At 39.1% G+C, this 15,582-nt stretch overlaps 2 protein-coding genes and 1 long non-coding RNA gene across 3 annotated transcripts; 2 read left to right on the top strand and 1 right to left on the bottom strand.

The window, feature by feature from the left end:
• The first annotated feature begins 509 nt into the window (after window positions 1–509).
• Window positions 510–3,204, top strand: LOC134620160 (uncharacterized). Its single transcript, XR_010092082.1, has 3 exons — window positions 510–562; window positions 2,788–2,885; window positions 3,030–3,204. It is a non-coding gene; the product is annotated as an uncharacterized LOC134620160 (long non-coding RNA).
• Window positions 3,205–4,132: 928 nt separating this feature from the next.
• On the top strand, window positions 4,133–10,723 carry LOC134619115 (natural killer cells antigen CD94-like). Its single transcript, XM_063464862.1, has 6 exons — window positions 4,133–4,190; window positions 5,745–5,846; window positions 7,496–7,615; window positions 7,797–7,957; window positions 9,328–9,452; window positions 10,315–10,723. Exons 1-6 carry the CDS (start codon window positions 4,136–4,138, stop codon window positions 10,430–10,432), a joined length of 681 nt encoding a protein of 226 aa, XP_063320932.1. The 5' UTR covers window positions 4,133–4,135; the 3' UTR covers window positions 10,433–10,723.
• A 613-nt stretch (window positions 10,724–11,336) lies between these two features.
• On the bottom strand, window positions 11,337–14,350 carry si:ch211-114c12.5 (E3 ubiquitin-protein ligase TRIM39). The gene is made up of 8 exons (XM_063469002.1): window positions 14,204–14,350; window positions 14,021–14,119; window positions 13,495–13,623; window positions 13,207–13,329; window positions 12,947–13,075; window positions 12,159–12,237; window positions 11,970–11,996; window positions 11,337–11,869 (listed from the first exon to the last, which is right to left on the bottom strand). Exons 1-8 carry the CDS (start codon window positions 14,348–14,350, stop codon window positions 11,337–11,339), a joined length of 1,266 nt encoding a protein of 421 aa, XP_063325072.1.
• Window positions 14,351–15,582: the final 1,232 nt, after the last annotated feature.

The raw sequence follows: 15,582 nt of genomic DNA, 5'->3' as shown, positions 1-15,582 counted from the left end.
TTTTCATCTTCTGTGGTCAGAGTTGTTCTGCAAGCAGAAATATCTCAATTCTTATTCTAAAAAAGCAAATCTGTGAATTATTGTTACGCCACCGAGAAAAAAGATTTGCACGCAGAGCTAAGTTAAAATTTAAAAAAAAAAACAACAAACTTCAGTGGCAGAAATGATCTATTTCATACAAGTCTGATTTATAAAAGCACAAAAAACATTACTTCATTACTCTTATGTCAGGCTGACTTGACTGCAAAATAGTAATGAGAAATGGCTTTCTAATTTTCTCCATCTTCTCTGATTTCAGTGCCAAATCCTCCTATTAATGTCAGAGCCACTTATGCCGATAAGACCAGCATCACCTTTGCCTGGGACGCACCTAAAGACACATCAACACCCACGTATGGTGTTAAACTCAACTCCAGCTTCTGGGGTCAGAGTTGGAATAATACAACTTCTCTCACCACGTTTACATTTTCTGGCCTGACATCAGGGACCAACTATTCCTTCAGTGTGTACACAATCGCTGACGGACGGGAAAGTGCCCCAGTAGGCTGTGCAAATTTCACAGGTAAGATTTTTGGCTCGGAAGAAAAACTGTTAACAACATGAAAATTTAGGATTACTGATATGTTTCCTAAATTCAGTCTGAATTAGAGTATCTAGGATTCAGCCTGAAGCCAAGGTGTGTCCTTGCCTTCTGAACAAATCTGCAGTATTTCTGAAACGTAAAGATATATATTTATAATTTTAATTAACTTTATCTCTTAAAAAAACAGACTGTGTATCTTTTATTGGATAAAAGTGACAGCTGTTTGCATTTATGTCAACTTCAAGCACATTTAGAAGCCTTTAACCTGCTTCATCACCTTGATGGTTTGCAGGGAACAGGTGACACTTGGTAGGAGCTAGCTCGTCACTTGCACTTTTTTGAGCTTTCGTGGTGTTTTATTCTGTTTCCCTTGTGTTTTATTCAACTGTCATTGAAAGTTTCATTTTGTTTTGTGTGCTTTTGCAGTTTTTTTCTGTATGCTGGTGTTTTCATAAGTTGCAGTGTGTTTGACCCTTCAGGGCCACTGTAGAAATAATCCTTATTATGGGAAACTGAAGAGAAGAGACTTTAATCGGTGATTTGCAAACTTTTCCAAAAAAACATCAAGATTAAAAATAGCTCTGCCTAAAATCGGTCACGGAAATTGGCCGCCCCTGGATGAGCCTGGTTCTGTTAAAAAGGAGTTTTTCCTTGCCACCATCGCCGAGTGCTTGCTCAAAGGGGTGTTGTTTGATTGCTCAGATTTTAGTGAAATAAGAGGAGTTTGTCTTGGATATGATTGGTTGCCATACTCCTTGACTTCATCATGGATTTTGATTCTCATTAGCTTGCGCAGTACAGAAAATAGTGACAAGAAAACTGCTGACTTTCTTTCTGTACTTCACACATGATTATGGGCTGGGTCAGGCTTGAATTTCTTTTATTATTCCAACACCAGTATTCACATGAGGTGCAAATTGCACTTAGGTCCCATTTAAAAGCCAACAAGCGTAAGAAGACAACAAAAGATATTCAAAAGCAAGGAATAGGACAACGTATTTACATCGTTCATTAAGCTTAAATAAGAAAATGCCAGACTCAGTTTTCAAAAATCAGTGTATGGTGGATAGTCCCTAAGTCTCAGTCACAGATCTGTCACTGAGTATTAGGGAATTCTGGTTCAGAAGTTTTCTTCTTCCAAGATAAAATAGGCTATTTCTTATTTGATTTTAAATTTTTGAGGAGCTGAATTCAATTATGGCTGTTGAAAAAGTTAATTGGCCACTTTCTCCATTAGATTTAGACAGCTGTGCTTTTTTTTTTTTTTTTTTTTAAATCTGAGCCACAGAAAGGAACCGAAAGGAAAAACATGATTGTGTTTTATGTAACTTTGCTTTTTACTTGACTTTTTTTCAAAAGGTGAAATCCAGTCTTGAAGTAGAGGACAGATAGAGTTAATATTATCTGATTTGAAATTTGATGATTGCATTTCATACCAGGCCAATTTGAAAATCAGCAAATTAAGCCCTCTGGTCAATTCTTGCAAAATAAAGTAAATAGTAAATAAGTGATTAAAAAAGTAAGTAATTTGAACACTAGGCGGTTCCAATTTTTTTTAACCTAACATGATTGATGATAGATGGATTGGGGCTATAGTAAGTTGGAAAAACTACGCTTTGACACGCCACTTGGAGCAGCCAGGAATCAAACCAGAGACCAACAGATGACCCGCTCTACCTCCTGAGCCACTGCTGCCACATGCACTTTAGTCGTTTCTGGTTTTTAGTTAAGATATTTATGTCTTAGACCTGACCTAATAGCGCATCATGAAAACTACAGCAAACCAACAATTTTAATCACCTTCAGTGACCCAAAATTTCACAAAGAGCAGAGAAATGCTTACAGCCTCTGCTCACCTGCTGGGTGAATGAGGCAAGTTGTGTAAAGCACTTTGAGTGTTCAGAAAGCGTAGAAAAGCACTATATAGCAACCAGTCCGTTTACCATTTACAGTGAGTGTGAGCTTTTATATGACTGATAGAAAACTCGCTTGGCAGACTGAGAGAAAGAACTGTGGAAAAAACAAAATGCTATAACGTTGACGGCTGGGAAACATATCGGACCAGCTAGTCCAGGATTTTTATTTTTCTGACCATAGCTGTATTTATTCCACCACATGCAAATTCTACCCATGAATGGGAGCATGCCAGTGCTTGCCTTTTTCTTTCCTGTTTGCACATCTCACAGTCTCTGTTCGTTTCCCAGATTCAGACCTACAGGAAATCAGCCTGTCGATGCTGTGCTCCTCGTCCGAGGCTCTCCTGTGTGATAACAGCAAAACAAGGACGGATGTATTTAATCAGGTGAATCTGTCACCACTTGGACATAAGCAACATTTTGATTAGCCAAGTGTGCTGAGCTGTGGCATCGGTGAAAGGTCTCAGCTTTGTGTTTTCAATTGTGCGTTGTGTTAATAGTGTTGTTTCTATTTGTGTGTTTTGCTACAGCTGAAGAACAAATTCAGTAACCTGTTGGAAGGGCAAATCAAGTGGCGTCTTGAGCAATAAAGGAAACAAGGATACGACACTTCGCGTTTCCTGCGATTTAGTCGTAAAAACTTCAAGATTGTGCTTCAGTAAAATGTACAGCGACTTTTCTGATCAGAATTGTGATGCGTGATTACCTGCAATTATATTCATTTATTGATTAATTTTTTTTAAATATTTAATAGGCAATAGGAATAAAGTAGATGACCAATCATTATTAAAATCAGCCTTTTATTTGTTCTTTTTTTCACATCACCTTCTATTTTTTTCTTCTCGACCTGAACTTTGTATGCCGAGGATGTTTTAAATAAACACACTATGATCTAAATGTGGTTTGGATTCTGTCACTGCATGTCACTGTAACACAGATATTTGTGTAAGGTTGACGTCACACCTTAAAGCATCTTCCATGATACCAAGTAGACTAACATAAATAATATCCACTCCTGCACTTGTTAGTTCGGACTTTATTACATTTCCAAAAGGATCATAAATTACACATAATTGCTGATGATTGTCCAGCTGTTAAGATTTTATCAACATCAACAGTAAAAAAACCCAAAAAACCTCAGTCTGTGTATACTTGTTCTCTTAATTCTACATGCATACAGACACTTCCCCTTTTTCCAAAAAACAACTCTCATTGTTCAGTTGAACAATAAATACGTCAACAGCGAGGACCTGATGCCCTCGAACATACTGCAGTTTTATGAGGTCAAGTAATGGCATAAAACCAAACACAAAGCTTAATGTCTGCGGTGCCTCTGCGCCTGCACATGTAACATCTATAACACTTCCAGGGTGTGAGCTGGTCCCTGTTAAAAATACTTAAGTCACGTTGCGTGTAAGCTGTTATTCTCTGCATAGCTTCCTCTGCAGTGTGACAGTAATAACTTTAACGCTCCAGAGTAAGAAAGCGCACTGCAATATGAGGAAGGGGTGGAGTGATCACATTTTTTTTTAAATAAAGCATGTAAACGTGAAAAAAAGAAGCATCAGAGAGAAGAAAACGTGAGCCAAAAAAGCTTTCGAAACTGCTGAAGCAAAACCACAATCGAGCAGCAGCAATGGAGTCTTCACAAGGAGACGGAGACGATGAAGCTAAGAGGGAAACACTTGCAGGTTAGTTTTAAAAAAAGCAATTAAAGGAAAGGCTTTAAAACAGGACACTTCTGATGAGTTAATATTGAAAATAAAAATGATATGTTTCTTTGTTTCTGAAAAAGAGATGGGCCTCGGTGTGATCAGAGGCACATGTCTCTCTGTGTTGCATCCTTTCATGATTTAAGTTCTTTAGAACTAACATGACCACTTACTGTGGTCTAGAAAGTGAAATGACCTCCTGTTTGTGATTGAAGCAGGATTTCAGTTTTTTCCGTTGCTGTATTCTTGCCTCCACACTCCCAATGCGTTCATCGGCTGACGGGCCCACAATATTTCGGACAAAGAGCTGGTTTTCTAGTTTTTTTTCTCTGGGGATTTTAAATCAAACAACACGTACCTGAAGTGTAGACTTTCACCTTTAATTGAAGGGGTTTAAAAACTGTTTTCATTTTTAAGAAGATCCGACATTTTTATACGCAGTCCCTCATTTAGAGTGGCTCCAAATTCACTGGACATACTAACATAATTTTACATTTATGGATTGTTTTTAGTATTTGGGTGAAAAAAATCTTTTACAGTCACTGACTGCCTGAAGTTTAAAGCCCATCAACACCACCCAACACTGTGTTTCCTCCCTTGAGGTGCCCACCAGGCCTTTACTGCAGCTGCATTTAGTTTTGTCTTTAGTAACAAGTAACTGTAACGCACGCTCTGTTGATCGTGACAGATAGCTCATTGAAGAATGTCACATTTTTTGCCTTGAGAAGTTCTTGGGTTGCTTTTGCACTATATGCTTTGATCCATTTGCCCTGTGGAGCACTGTCTGATCAGGTTTGGCTGAATCTGAGCAGAGAGTACAGCCCTGCTGCTTCTATCAGCAGTCACATCATCAATAAACACTAGTGAGCCAGTCCTACAGCCATACTACCATAATACTACCCCCACCATGTCTGAGAGATAATATGGTATGCTTTAGATCACAAGCTGTTTACGTCTTTCTCCATACTTTATTTCTTCCCCTCAGTATGATACAAGTGCATCTTGGTTTCATCTATCCAAAGATACCTTTTTCCAGAACTGTGCAAACTCTTCTAGATGCTTTGTGGCAAAGGGTAATCTGGCTTTCTCGTTCTTCAGCGTAACCAGTGTTTTGTCAGGGACGCTTCTACCTGCTTGAGAGTGCTCGTGCCTTGGTTAGATGTTGTCAGGTTGTTTTTCTTAACCACAAAAATAATTCTATGATTGTGCACTTTAGCTATCTTCTGTGGTCTTTGAGGTCTTTTGGTGTTGTTGTGCTGGTCAGTGTGTTCCTTATCAGATTGCTGATTTGGTTTTTATTATCTCTTTCTTAGGCCTATTTTTTAATATATGTTTATTTTCAGCCTAATGGCCTTAAATACTAACCCCAAGTTGCTCTGTAATCCATCAACTGTTGGATAGAAAGTACTTACGCAGAAAGAGCATAGATAAAAGTGCCCGTGTGAATGGGTGAATGAGGTGAGTTGTATAAAGCGCTTTGAGTGCTCGGGTAGGCTAAAGAAGAACCAGTTCATTGAGCTTTTATCATTACAGGTGCAGGATCCTGTCAATTTTGTCATCTAACAGTTGGAGTGGCTGTTGCTATAGCAGCATTAACCCTGATTGCAGGACTCCTATTGTCCTTCATTTTATTTGGTGAGTCTAAATATGCGTGCATAGAAATGATACATGCATGAATTATTTCATCTGTAAACACTTGGGGAGATTCCAGGATCAAACCATTGCTCATAAGGTCGTGCATACAGCGCCTTGAAATGATCATTAAAGATGCTGGAGAATCACACTGCTGCTCCATGTACCTGGACAACAAGCAAACTGAAAGTAGTTCATACATACAGAGTTCATACAAATTCCCCTTTTATTGTGCAGACTCAGCACAAATCATCATCATGTACCCCAGTGGAGAATAGATCTGGAGACTTCAAATTAAAATTCATATCAGTTCATATCAACACGTTCTGTTTTGAACACAGTGGTGTGAAAAACTGTTCGCCCCCTCCCTGATTTCCTCTTTTTTTTAACGTTTGCCACACTATAATGCTTCAGATCACCAAATATTAGAAAAAGATAACACAAGTAAACTCAAAATGCAACAAAGTTTCTAAATGAAGGTGTTTATGATTAAGGGAGGGGGAGTGTGCAGGCCTACATGTCCATGCATGAAAAACTGTCTACGTGTTTTAACTTCGTCTAATATTTAAATGTGTTTGATGATCTGAAACGTTTAAGTGTGACAAACATACAAAAAAAGAGGAAATCAGGATGGGAGCAAACACTTTTTCACACCGCTGTGTATACTAACATTTTTTTGAGTATGTTACCATAAAGCACACATCGCTTCCATAAAAAATATCTAAAAGCATTTAATTTAACTTTTTCATTTTTCAGCAAGTATTTTCTCCACTTAACTCCTTTTTCGCTCTGACAACCACAAGCAAACACACAGCATTTAACTAGAAATGAATATAATAATATAATTATATAATAATAATTAATATTGTCATTATTACGGTTGCTAATCCACTGAACTGGAAATAAAACACTAAAATAATAAAGTAAACCACCTCCTTGGCTGGCAGCTATGGCAGCAGGCTGATGGCTTCAAAATCTAAAATTAGCTGATAATTTCCAGACATTTAGCCTAAATAATCAAACATACATAAGTAGCCACTTTATAAGGCACACCAGTGCCCCCTCATTGTAAGAAGCATTTGCAGTTTTGCTATATTTCAGGTAAAGAGTTTCAAGTACACAAGACGGCAAAATACAAAATTTGAAGACAACGTCAGAAAATAAGACTAAAACACATTATTATTACTATGATTACTATGGTTATTTTTAGGGGGGCTATGATGGAACTTTGGGGTGCTTGAGAACCCCCCAGAGGGTATAACCTTCCAGAACATAATATATAACATACTTCATCTATTATTTTCTGCTGTTTGTGTTTGTCTCTCTAAACCTGCGGTTTCCACCTCCATGTTCATCCCTTCAAATTTCCTCCAAATGTGAAAAATAAATATTAAAAATGCATTTATATTAATTTATTATAAGAAAATTGGTTATAGTATGATTACATTAGTCTTTCTCAGCATTTAAAGTAGCTTAAAACAGCAAAAGTAATCCTAATCTGCTTTTTAGCTTTCAATATAAATGCAAAAAAGGTAACACACGGAGCTATAGCGTCCAAATCATTTGGAAGACATGATGTTTTATTTTTTTTTGTTGCTGTCTGTAGTGGACCTTCAGTGCTCAGCTCTTATCTTTATATTTATATTTGTCAGTCATATTGACAGCAGCACCAGAAGCAAGTCAGACATCAAGGCAGGAACTGCTGGAGCAACTGCAGCAGTGCCAGAAACAGCACCGTGATGTGAACCTGATGCTTCACACTGTCACTCAAGGTGATTTACATGATCTCAAACACAGTGAACACAGGTGATCCGCCACAGCACTGCATTCACTGCATGTTTCTGGTTACATTTGTTACGTGCTTCACACACAGAGTGGTGAAAGCTGTGGGGCTCCAGTTCTTACAGGGTTTTATCTGACACTTAAATCAGTGTTTCTTCCTCTTATGTGGAGACTCAAGGTGCAGTTTGTGCCCTGAAAAGTGGCTGTGGTGGATGGGACGTTGCTACTTTTTCTCAGTTGGACTGCAGGAAAATCGGCGATGGAATGAGAGCACCGAGTTCTGCCGGCAGCACAACAGCAGCCTGGTTGTAATTGAAGACTCTGCGGAGATGGTAAACGCACCATGCACAAGTCATGTGAAGCACACACACTTACAGTTCTGAAGTTGTACATATCAGAACCACTTTAAGCTGCTAAGGACGTTTGGCCCACTCTACTTCCAAAGCGTCACTTCAGTTTGTTGAGATTTGCAAGCATTTTTTATACACAGCGTTTAAATCAGGTTGAGGTCTGGACTATGACTGGGTCATTGCAACACCTTGATTCTTTCCTTTTTCAGTGTTCTGTTGTAGATTTGCTGCTGTGCCTGTGTCCTGTTGCATGACCCAATTTAGTTTTACTGTCACACAGATGGCCTCAAATTTGACTTTCAAATACTTTGGTAGGAGTTCATGGTTGACCCAGTGACTGCAGGAACCCCAGGTCACGTGGCTGCGAAACAAGCCCAAATCATTGCCCCTCCTTCACTGTGCACTTTGTTCAGATGCAATCCCTTCCAAACAAGCCACACTTGTTCCATCTTTTTTTAATTGTGTGTCATAAATATTTACATTTAACATGCTAACTGAGGCCTGTAGAGTCTATCATAAAAAGAAGTTAAAAAAAACAACAACAAAAAAACGCCAAAACAAAACAAAAAAAATTGCTAAACTAAAAGTTGGAACTTTGCTAAGGACTCCCACAAGAAATTCCCAGATGTATCCTGCAGCTTCTGTCCACCTTGACTTTCAGTTACCCCAACTTGTGCTATGGACCACTGATGAAATCTGGGCTTTCTTTAAGTAACCAAGGCAGAGCTTGTCCTAAACCAGTAATGGCTCCAACCTGGGTGGATGTCAGCTTTCTGTACCAGCACTTGTTTTTTTCATAGTAACAAACATAAATAAATGGGTAAAATTTCTGGCAGAAAATGAATCAGGGTTGTCAAACATACAGCCTGGGGGCCAGAATCAGCCCGCCAAAGACTCCAGCCCATTGGTTGGCTTTGGAAAATGTCAAGAAAGGCATAGATATTATAATTTCTATGTTTTACAGCAGGTCCGTGCAGTTAAAAAAAGAAAGAAAGAAAAGAAAAAAAGCAAATATACTTTTTATTATTACAGGACAGTCTGGGACAGTTTATTTTTTCTGTAATTTTACACATTTATTACTTACAATTTAGTCTTAAACAGTCGTGCTGACAAATTTCTTGCATTTAACATAGAAGCATTTCTTTATTGTGTAGAAAAACTGAGACATGCTGTTAAAAAAAGACTTTTTCATAAGAAGTTGACTGAGGGATTCAATGCGTGATTAATCTTCTCTACCTTACAGAAAGGGGCGTGTCACTGCTCTGGCTCACTTAAGTTCAAAGTGGGCAGTGTGTGGTCGGTGATGTTAAATGAAAGTGACATCCCTGCTCTACATGTTGCTTCCACCACAGGATTTCATCCAAGGAGTGATGAGGAAGTTCCCCCAGATTCCTTTCCTGTGGGTGGGACTGACAGATGCCAAGCAGGAGGGTCAGTGGCTGTGGGGCGATGGGAGGGCAGTCCAGCACTACATGCAGTAAGTCATATCACAACAACAAAATAAAAATAATAAAATAATACGGTATAATTAAGGAACTCATTTTGGAAGAATTAAAAATAAAAGTGCAAGGAGTAAAATATATATTTAAAAAAAATCAAATAAAAAGTCTTCATATTAAAAACTGGAGTTGAACACTTGCCTGCTGCAGCGATTGCGAATGCAAAACAGTCATGGTTATTTGCACTGAGGGAGTAACAGGCAGCAGGGGCTGATTGCCTGTGGGTTAGAAGCTGCTCGAGGCTTTTTGTCTGACTGCAGAGTCCTCTAGAGGCGGGAGTAGAAACTGTCGGTGGGCTGTGCGCTGTCGGCCCTCCCGATGACCGTGGTAGTGTAAATGCACTGATGAGAAGGCTGTTCCTGAGATACACTGCACACATTTATTTTTGTAAAAAGCAACAAACAAAAAAATGTACAGTACAGTGTCAATAACTCCAGAAATATGTCTTAGAATATAATAAATATTAGTAGTATGCCGCTTGTTTCAGACACAAAAACGTTTTTATTAAATGAAAAATGATCTCTTTATCTAATATACAGGCAAATACAAATAGAACAAAATCAAAAAATTGAAAACACAAACAGAAACGTTTAAGGTTAAGTTAATCTTTATTACAATATTATAACAAACAATATACACATATACATGACACACATATCCAAAGGCAAACACACACAAAATGACATCAGCTTGACTGTATGTAACGTGACTGTACACAAAGTGACTGTACATATGTTTATTTATGTAACATATTTACAGTTTATATTTTTTAATGAGGTTTATTGTCATGTACTGCTTGCTGTAAACACTGAGTTTTCACTCCCACTGTGTGTTTCAAAGGGTGATGGTGGAGTGGGATGCTGATCACAGGGACTGCGCAGACCTGAGGGGAGGCGCGAGTCTGTTCGCCGCTGACTGTGAAGAGTACGGACCGTGGGCTTGTAAGAAGGAGTACTGACACACAGTTACAATTTATTTTACACACAGTTTACTTACAATGTCAATTTGGCATGACACAAAAGGTAAACAAAAAGCTGTTTACAACTCTAAAATCTATGAATCTTAGGAAAAGAAGCCAAAAGGGACAGGAGTAAAAGACGTTAAGTTAGCCATATAAAACATTTATTGCCATCTGAAAGTGCATTATAAAGTGCATTCATATATGAAGAGGCAAAATGTCGAAAAAAATAGGCAACATGTTGTTGCCTTCAGTTTTGGACAGAGTTAGCTTATACTTTAAATTGCAGGTTTTTAAAATAAATCTTTCTATTTCTATTTACCCAGTTCTGCAGTTGTTGTTTGTAACTGCAACACCTGAATTGTCCTGAAATGTATTTGCTATATTTAGCACGCTATGACTGAAAATATCAATAAAGTCTTCTTGCTATTAACATCATTAGCATTGTAGCTTATAGCTTAACTCAGTTGTTGAGCTAAAGTTTTAAATATTTTACATTCTTTTTTTTAAATTCTTTTTTTAGATTAATTTTTAAGACAAACTTAGCAAATTAACTTTTAAATATTTTGTTTTAAAAGTGAGAACACACACTTTTAATTTCAATAATGACCTACTTTTATACTTTTAATGGATATTCTGGGTTTTTCTTTTCTTTACAACCGTGTGAGGTCTGAGCAGCTATGACAACAGTCAACCCTAACCCTATGTACGCTTAGGAAAAATACAAGAAGCAATTGTTTTTGACACATCTCAGTTAGAGTGATTTTTGTCCCCCTGGTTGCCAAGAAAAGACACTGTTTTTTAAAGCCAAAAAAAACGGCACACAGGGTCAGGATTATCACCAATTAGGGACTTAGACCTCACAGGTTGAGTCAAATTAAAGTCCAGTGAGATTTTCTATCTCTCATATCCCTGAGATGTTGTTTGGCGGGATGATTGTCATGAGCGTGCGTCCATCCAATGGGGCGAACAGAGGGTACAGTTTCTCTCTAAAGGTTCCAGTGAAGGTGTAGATGTGGGACTTGGTTTCAGCGTTGTAGAAGGAGATCTGCCCTTCTTCGTAGTCCAAGTAGACCCCCATGCGCCTGGGCACGAGGCTGAGGGGGAGCTCCTTTTCTGGCTTGCTGCAGGCGTAGAATTTGTGCGTGCTGCGCCACAGCACCCAGTAGCCCTTCTTTGGCGACATGGTGAACTTCCCGTGCCGCTCGGAGTCAGCGGTGGTCACGCCCACGCGCCAGTAACCGTTATTGGCTATGTTCACCTCCCAGTAATGGCGGCCACTGCTGAAGCCCTCCCTGCTGAGCACGCAGGGCCAGTCATTGAAGCGCTGGGAGCTTTGAGGCTGCTCTGACACTACAGGGGACTCCTGGACTTTACGCTGGTCATCTGAAAGCAGCAGCCATGGGTGGTTGGTCATGGGGTCAAGAATCACATCAGCTGTTGGGAGAAAGGAAATAAAATTGCTCATTAAACCACATGTTCTTTGGTATTTGTTGGTTGATTTGTGGGATGGAGATAAAGCTGAGGCTGTTGTTACCTGCTGCGCTGCGGATCCACCCCCAAACTGAAAACACAGATGAAGAGTTTTATTATAGTTGCAGAAGAGATGAGTTTGGCTCTTAAAATAGTCCCCTCCACAAATTGTTCTGAGCATCAGAATCATTATTCATAATAAACGCTAAAGAAAAATCCCAAGTTTTTTTTGTGCAAATTTTAAAATACACACCTGAGTTGGGGATGTATCGAGGAATTCCTGCTTCCCAGGACTTTTGCTTTGCCAGGAGCCACAACTGTGGGACGATTTTCTGATAAGGAAAAACATAAAAATGAAACTCATACTAACTTTATATTCCTTTGCTTTCTATTTCCTTATGACTGAGTAACCTATGCCATGCTTAGTCACTGCATACATAATTCAGTAGGTACTCATAAATTTAGGTCCAGATAAAACTCAATTAGAACCTCAAAGGTCACGGCTCTGCACAAAAAACTGCAAGTAGTAGTGACAGGTGAAATATTGGAGCCTAATTTGAAACTGATAAACTAAAGCAAGGCACCAGAGTCAATCAGAGCTGTGATAAAACAGCACGCCATCATCTGTAAATGTGGCGATAGTTTATCTGCAGACTGCCCCGTCGTTCACGGAGGACATTGACACGCGTGCTATCAGAGCAGAGCCCGATTAGGGTCGTTAAACTGAATCACTGAGATCTTTCATTGATAGATGCGGGCAATGAAGGAGCAGAGTTCACTCAGATCACACATGGCATAAAGCTGTTCCACAACCTGGCCACGACTGCCCTGCGTGACATTCGAAATGAACAACTGGTTTATTACACACTGGTTTATTTGTGTGCTTTCAAACCTCCAAGATGTTTATCTTTTACTTCAAACTTACATCTTGCCATTGTTCTCATCTCATTTTCAAATTTATGCCAGAGTTTCTGCATTAACATGAATTGTTTTAAGGATGTTTTTAAGGGCTGATTCGGTAGAAATGCTGAGGTTTCTCACCGTGCTTCCTTCCTTGAGCAGGGACCAGGTGATAAACTCCAACAGAGGCATCAGCCTGACCAGCCGGTTCTTCTTCAGAGTCAGCACACGCAGCACCTTACCCAGCTCATCGCTCTGAACGCCACAACGCTGCAACACAAACAAATGCTTCAGATTTGCCTCCATTTGCTTTGAACAGCGTGACACCAACCAAAACATAAATGACATAAAAGTAAAACATATTTGAAGTTAGGTGTCTGGTTAGTGACCCCCCTGCTCACCTCGCTCGCCTCCTGCAGCTCCTTTGCCCACTCCATGATTCTCATGTGTGCCACCTCATTGGCATCCTTGTCTTTAGTTTCGTGTTCTTGACTGTCAGATACCCAGGGAGTCTCCTTCAGGAGCTATAAGGACATTGAATTAATCACTACATTGTTAGATTTTTAACAGTTTTCGTTTCACCTTGTATATCAAAATAGGATTTTCAATTTAATTTAATTCAGTTCAGTTTTATTTGAAGGGTCAATCTGATCTGGTCTGATCTCACATCAGCATCTGTAAATACTGACCCTGTCAACATCGCGGAGCTCATCGGCCCACTGCAGGATTAGCTTCCTGCTCTCCTCGAGACTGCGTTCGGCGCGCCCGTGTGAACTCTGGGCTTCCTTCGTGGTGCCTTCTCCTGGATCCAGAGCTTCCTGCCAAAAGACATCACACTGTGTCAGGTGGTGTGTCATACAATGAAACTACAGAGGGAAGATGAAAACCCCCCCCCCCTGATTTTGGCATTTACTTGACAAAACAGTGCTTCTTCTGATTGTAACTACACTACATGGGTCACAGTGGAGGTTCACCTTTGACATGTGTCAGGTGTTTAAAGGATGGTATAGCTTAGGTAACACCCATCCTACATATGCTATAAGGTGAAGGGTGTGAGCTATGAAGAGTTAATGAATAGCTGCGCTATCAGCATCCATACAGTCAGTGCTGTTGTGTGATAGAGTTCTTGCGTACAATAAATATTGTGTTATTGTGATCCTTATCTGGTCTGTGCACTCTTAATTCTGGCTATACTAAGAGTCTGCCAGTTTCTACCTTGCACACTTGATCCACCTGTTCCTTCCACTGCTGGATAAACTGCACGCACTCCTGCAGGCTGCGGAGATCTTTCAGGCCATTTTGGCGAGCTTGTTGCTGCAGGAGACAGAGGTGGTCACAAATAGGCCAAACAGACACTGACCAACTGAAGAGAAAAGCTGTTTGAAGTATGTGGTTTACCTGTGACTGTTTATTGAGGCTGTTGGTGGGCCTGCTGGGGACCGAGCTGTGAGGCTGGCTGCTTTCATCATGGGTGGGCAGGTTCCAGCGTACAGCCCCGATGGAACTGCTCTGGGTGGCACTGCTGTCCTCCCCAGAGAGCAGCATGCTCACCTCTGCAGGGGTTAAAAAAAAAAAAAAGCTCTTTTAAATCTCAGTTAATGTCATGCTGCTTTTCCAAACTAAGAAAAGCAGCAGGAATTACAAGCTTTAGACAAAAGCTTTCCAGCAGAGGCTGTGTATAATAGATTTATGGCTCTGGTAAATGGAAACATTTTAGATACTGTATCAGTCCACACAGCATCGCGTCACGCAAAGGTTGATAGTTATCAGATGGGAAAGAAATGTGTGCTAAGTGTCACTATGAAACACAAAGGAAGAAAAAGACGTACTTTTTTTGGGCTTTAGGATACTTTTCATTTCCATCATGGCTTCCTCACTGTGGAGAAAAAAAAACACGCCACATGAAAAAGATAAAAAATATAGAACTAACCAAACAAACACACACACACCACACACACACACATATATATATATGTATATATATATATATATATATATATATATATATATATATATATATATATATATATATATATATATATATATATATATATATATGTGCTAGTTTTAAAACTAAATCCTCCTAGGACCTGGCGTCAAGACATTATACTGCCACTGTTCTACTGAAATTTAAAGCGAATGTCCTCATATGTGGATCTAATTTTTCTCAGAAAGAAAAATCAGGTAAGAAAAAAAAATCATGTAATTCTTTGTTTTTACATTCATGAGGTCCCAATCAGCCCAAATAGCAAAGAGAAATTAAAAATGCATGCCATGAAAGAGTTTGGGTCTTAGGAGGTTAAATATGTAATCCTGTATATGTATATACAGGATTACAAGTAATCAAATATAAAATAATACAATTACTTTAAATTAATAATAATAATAAATATAGAAAAAAGTTAAAGCTAGATATAAAACACAGCTGTAAAAAGAAAATCAGCATTAAAAAAAAAGAAAAGAACAAAAACAAGCAAACAAACAAAAAAAGCAACACACCACAAAATTAAAACACAAACCTGCCTTATGTTTGCCAGTGAATTCATAAAATAAAATAATGGTTCATATTTGAAATTAAACCATATCCCACAGACCTCAGGTATAAAGAGACACACTAATACGCAAACTATGAGCTTATGTTGTCGTACCTGTCGGTGGTGCAGCTCTGCTGGTGGCGAAGACTGGACAGTCACTGCTGTTGGTCTAATCCTTTTGTGTCTCTCTCGGTTTGATCTTTGAACTTTATGACAAGGAAATCTGAATGCAGAATCCCCTGA

This window comes from Pelmatolapia mariae, linkage group LG3_W (assembly GCF_036321145.2).
Source record: "Pelmatolapia mariae isolate MD_Pm_ZW linkage group LG3_W, Pm_UMD_F_2, whole genome shotgun sequence".
Taxonomy (NCBI): Eukaryota; Metazoa; Chordata; class Actinopteri; order Cichliformes; family Cichlidae; genus Pelmatolapia; species Pelmatolapia mariae.
The sequence above is the reverse complement of the archived record's forward strand: the minus strand, read 5'-3'. Positions and strand labels throughout refer to the sequence as shown.

Bases quoted from the DNA above. Each gene is read 5' to 3' on its own strand.
- LOC134619115 (XM_063464862.1), top strand. From the start codon at position 4,136: ATGGAGTCTTCACAAGGAGACGGAGACGATGAAGCTAAGAGGGAAACA. The intron at 4,191-5,744 runs GTTAGTTTTAAA...TTATCATTACAG, and splicing joins TAAGAGGGAAACACTTGCAG to GTGCAGGATCCTGTCAATTT. The intron at 7,616-7,796 runs GTGATTTACATG...TCTTATGTGGAG, and splicing joins GCTTCACACTGTCACTCAAG to ACTCAAGGTGCAGTTTGTGC.
- si:ch211-114c12.5 (XM_063469002.1), bottom strand. From the start codon at position 14,350: ATGCTGCTCTCTGGGGAGGACAGCAGTGCCACCCAGAGCAGTTCCATC. The intron at 13,076-13,206 runs GTGAGCAGGGGG...TTTGTGTTGCAG, and splicing joins AGCTGCAGGAGGCGAGCGAG to CGTTGTGGCGTTCAGAGCGA. The intron at 11,870-11,969 runs GTAACAACAGCC...TTCTCCCAACAG, and splicing joins GTGGATCCGCAGCGCAGCAG to CTGATGTGATTCTTGACCCC.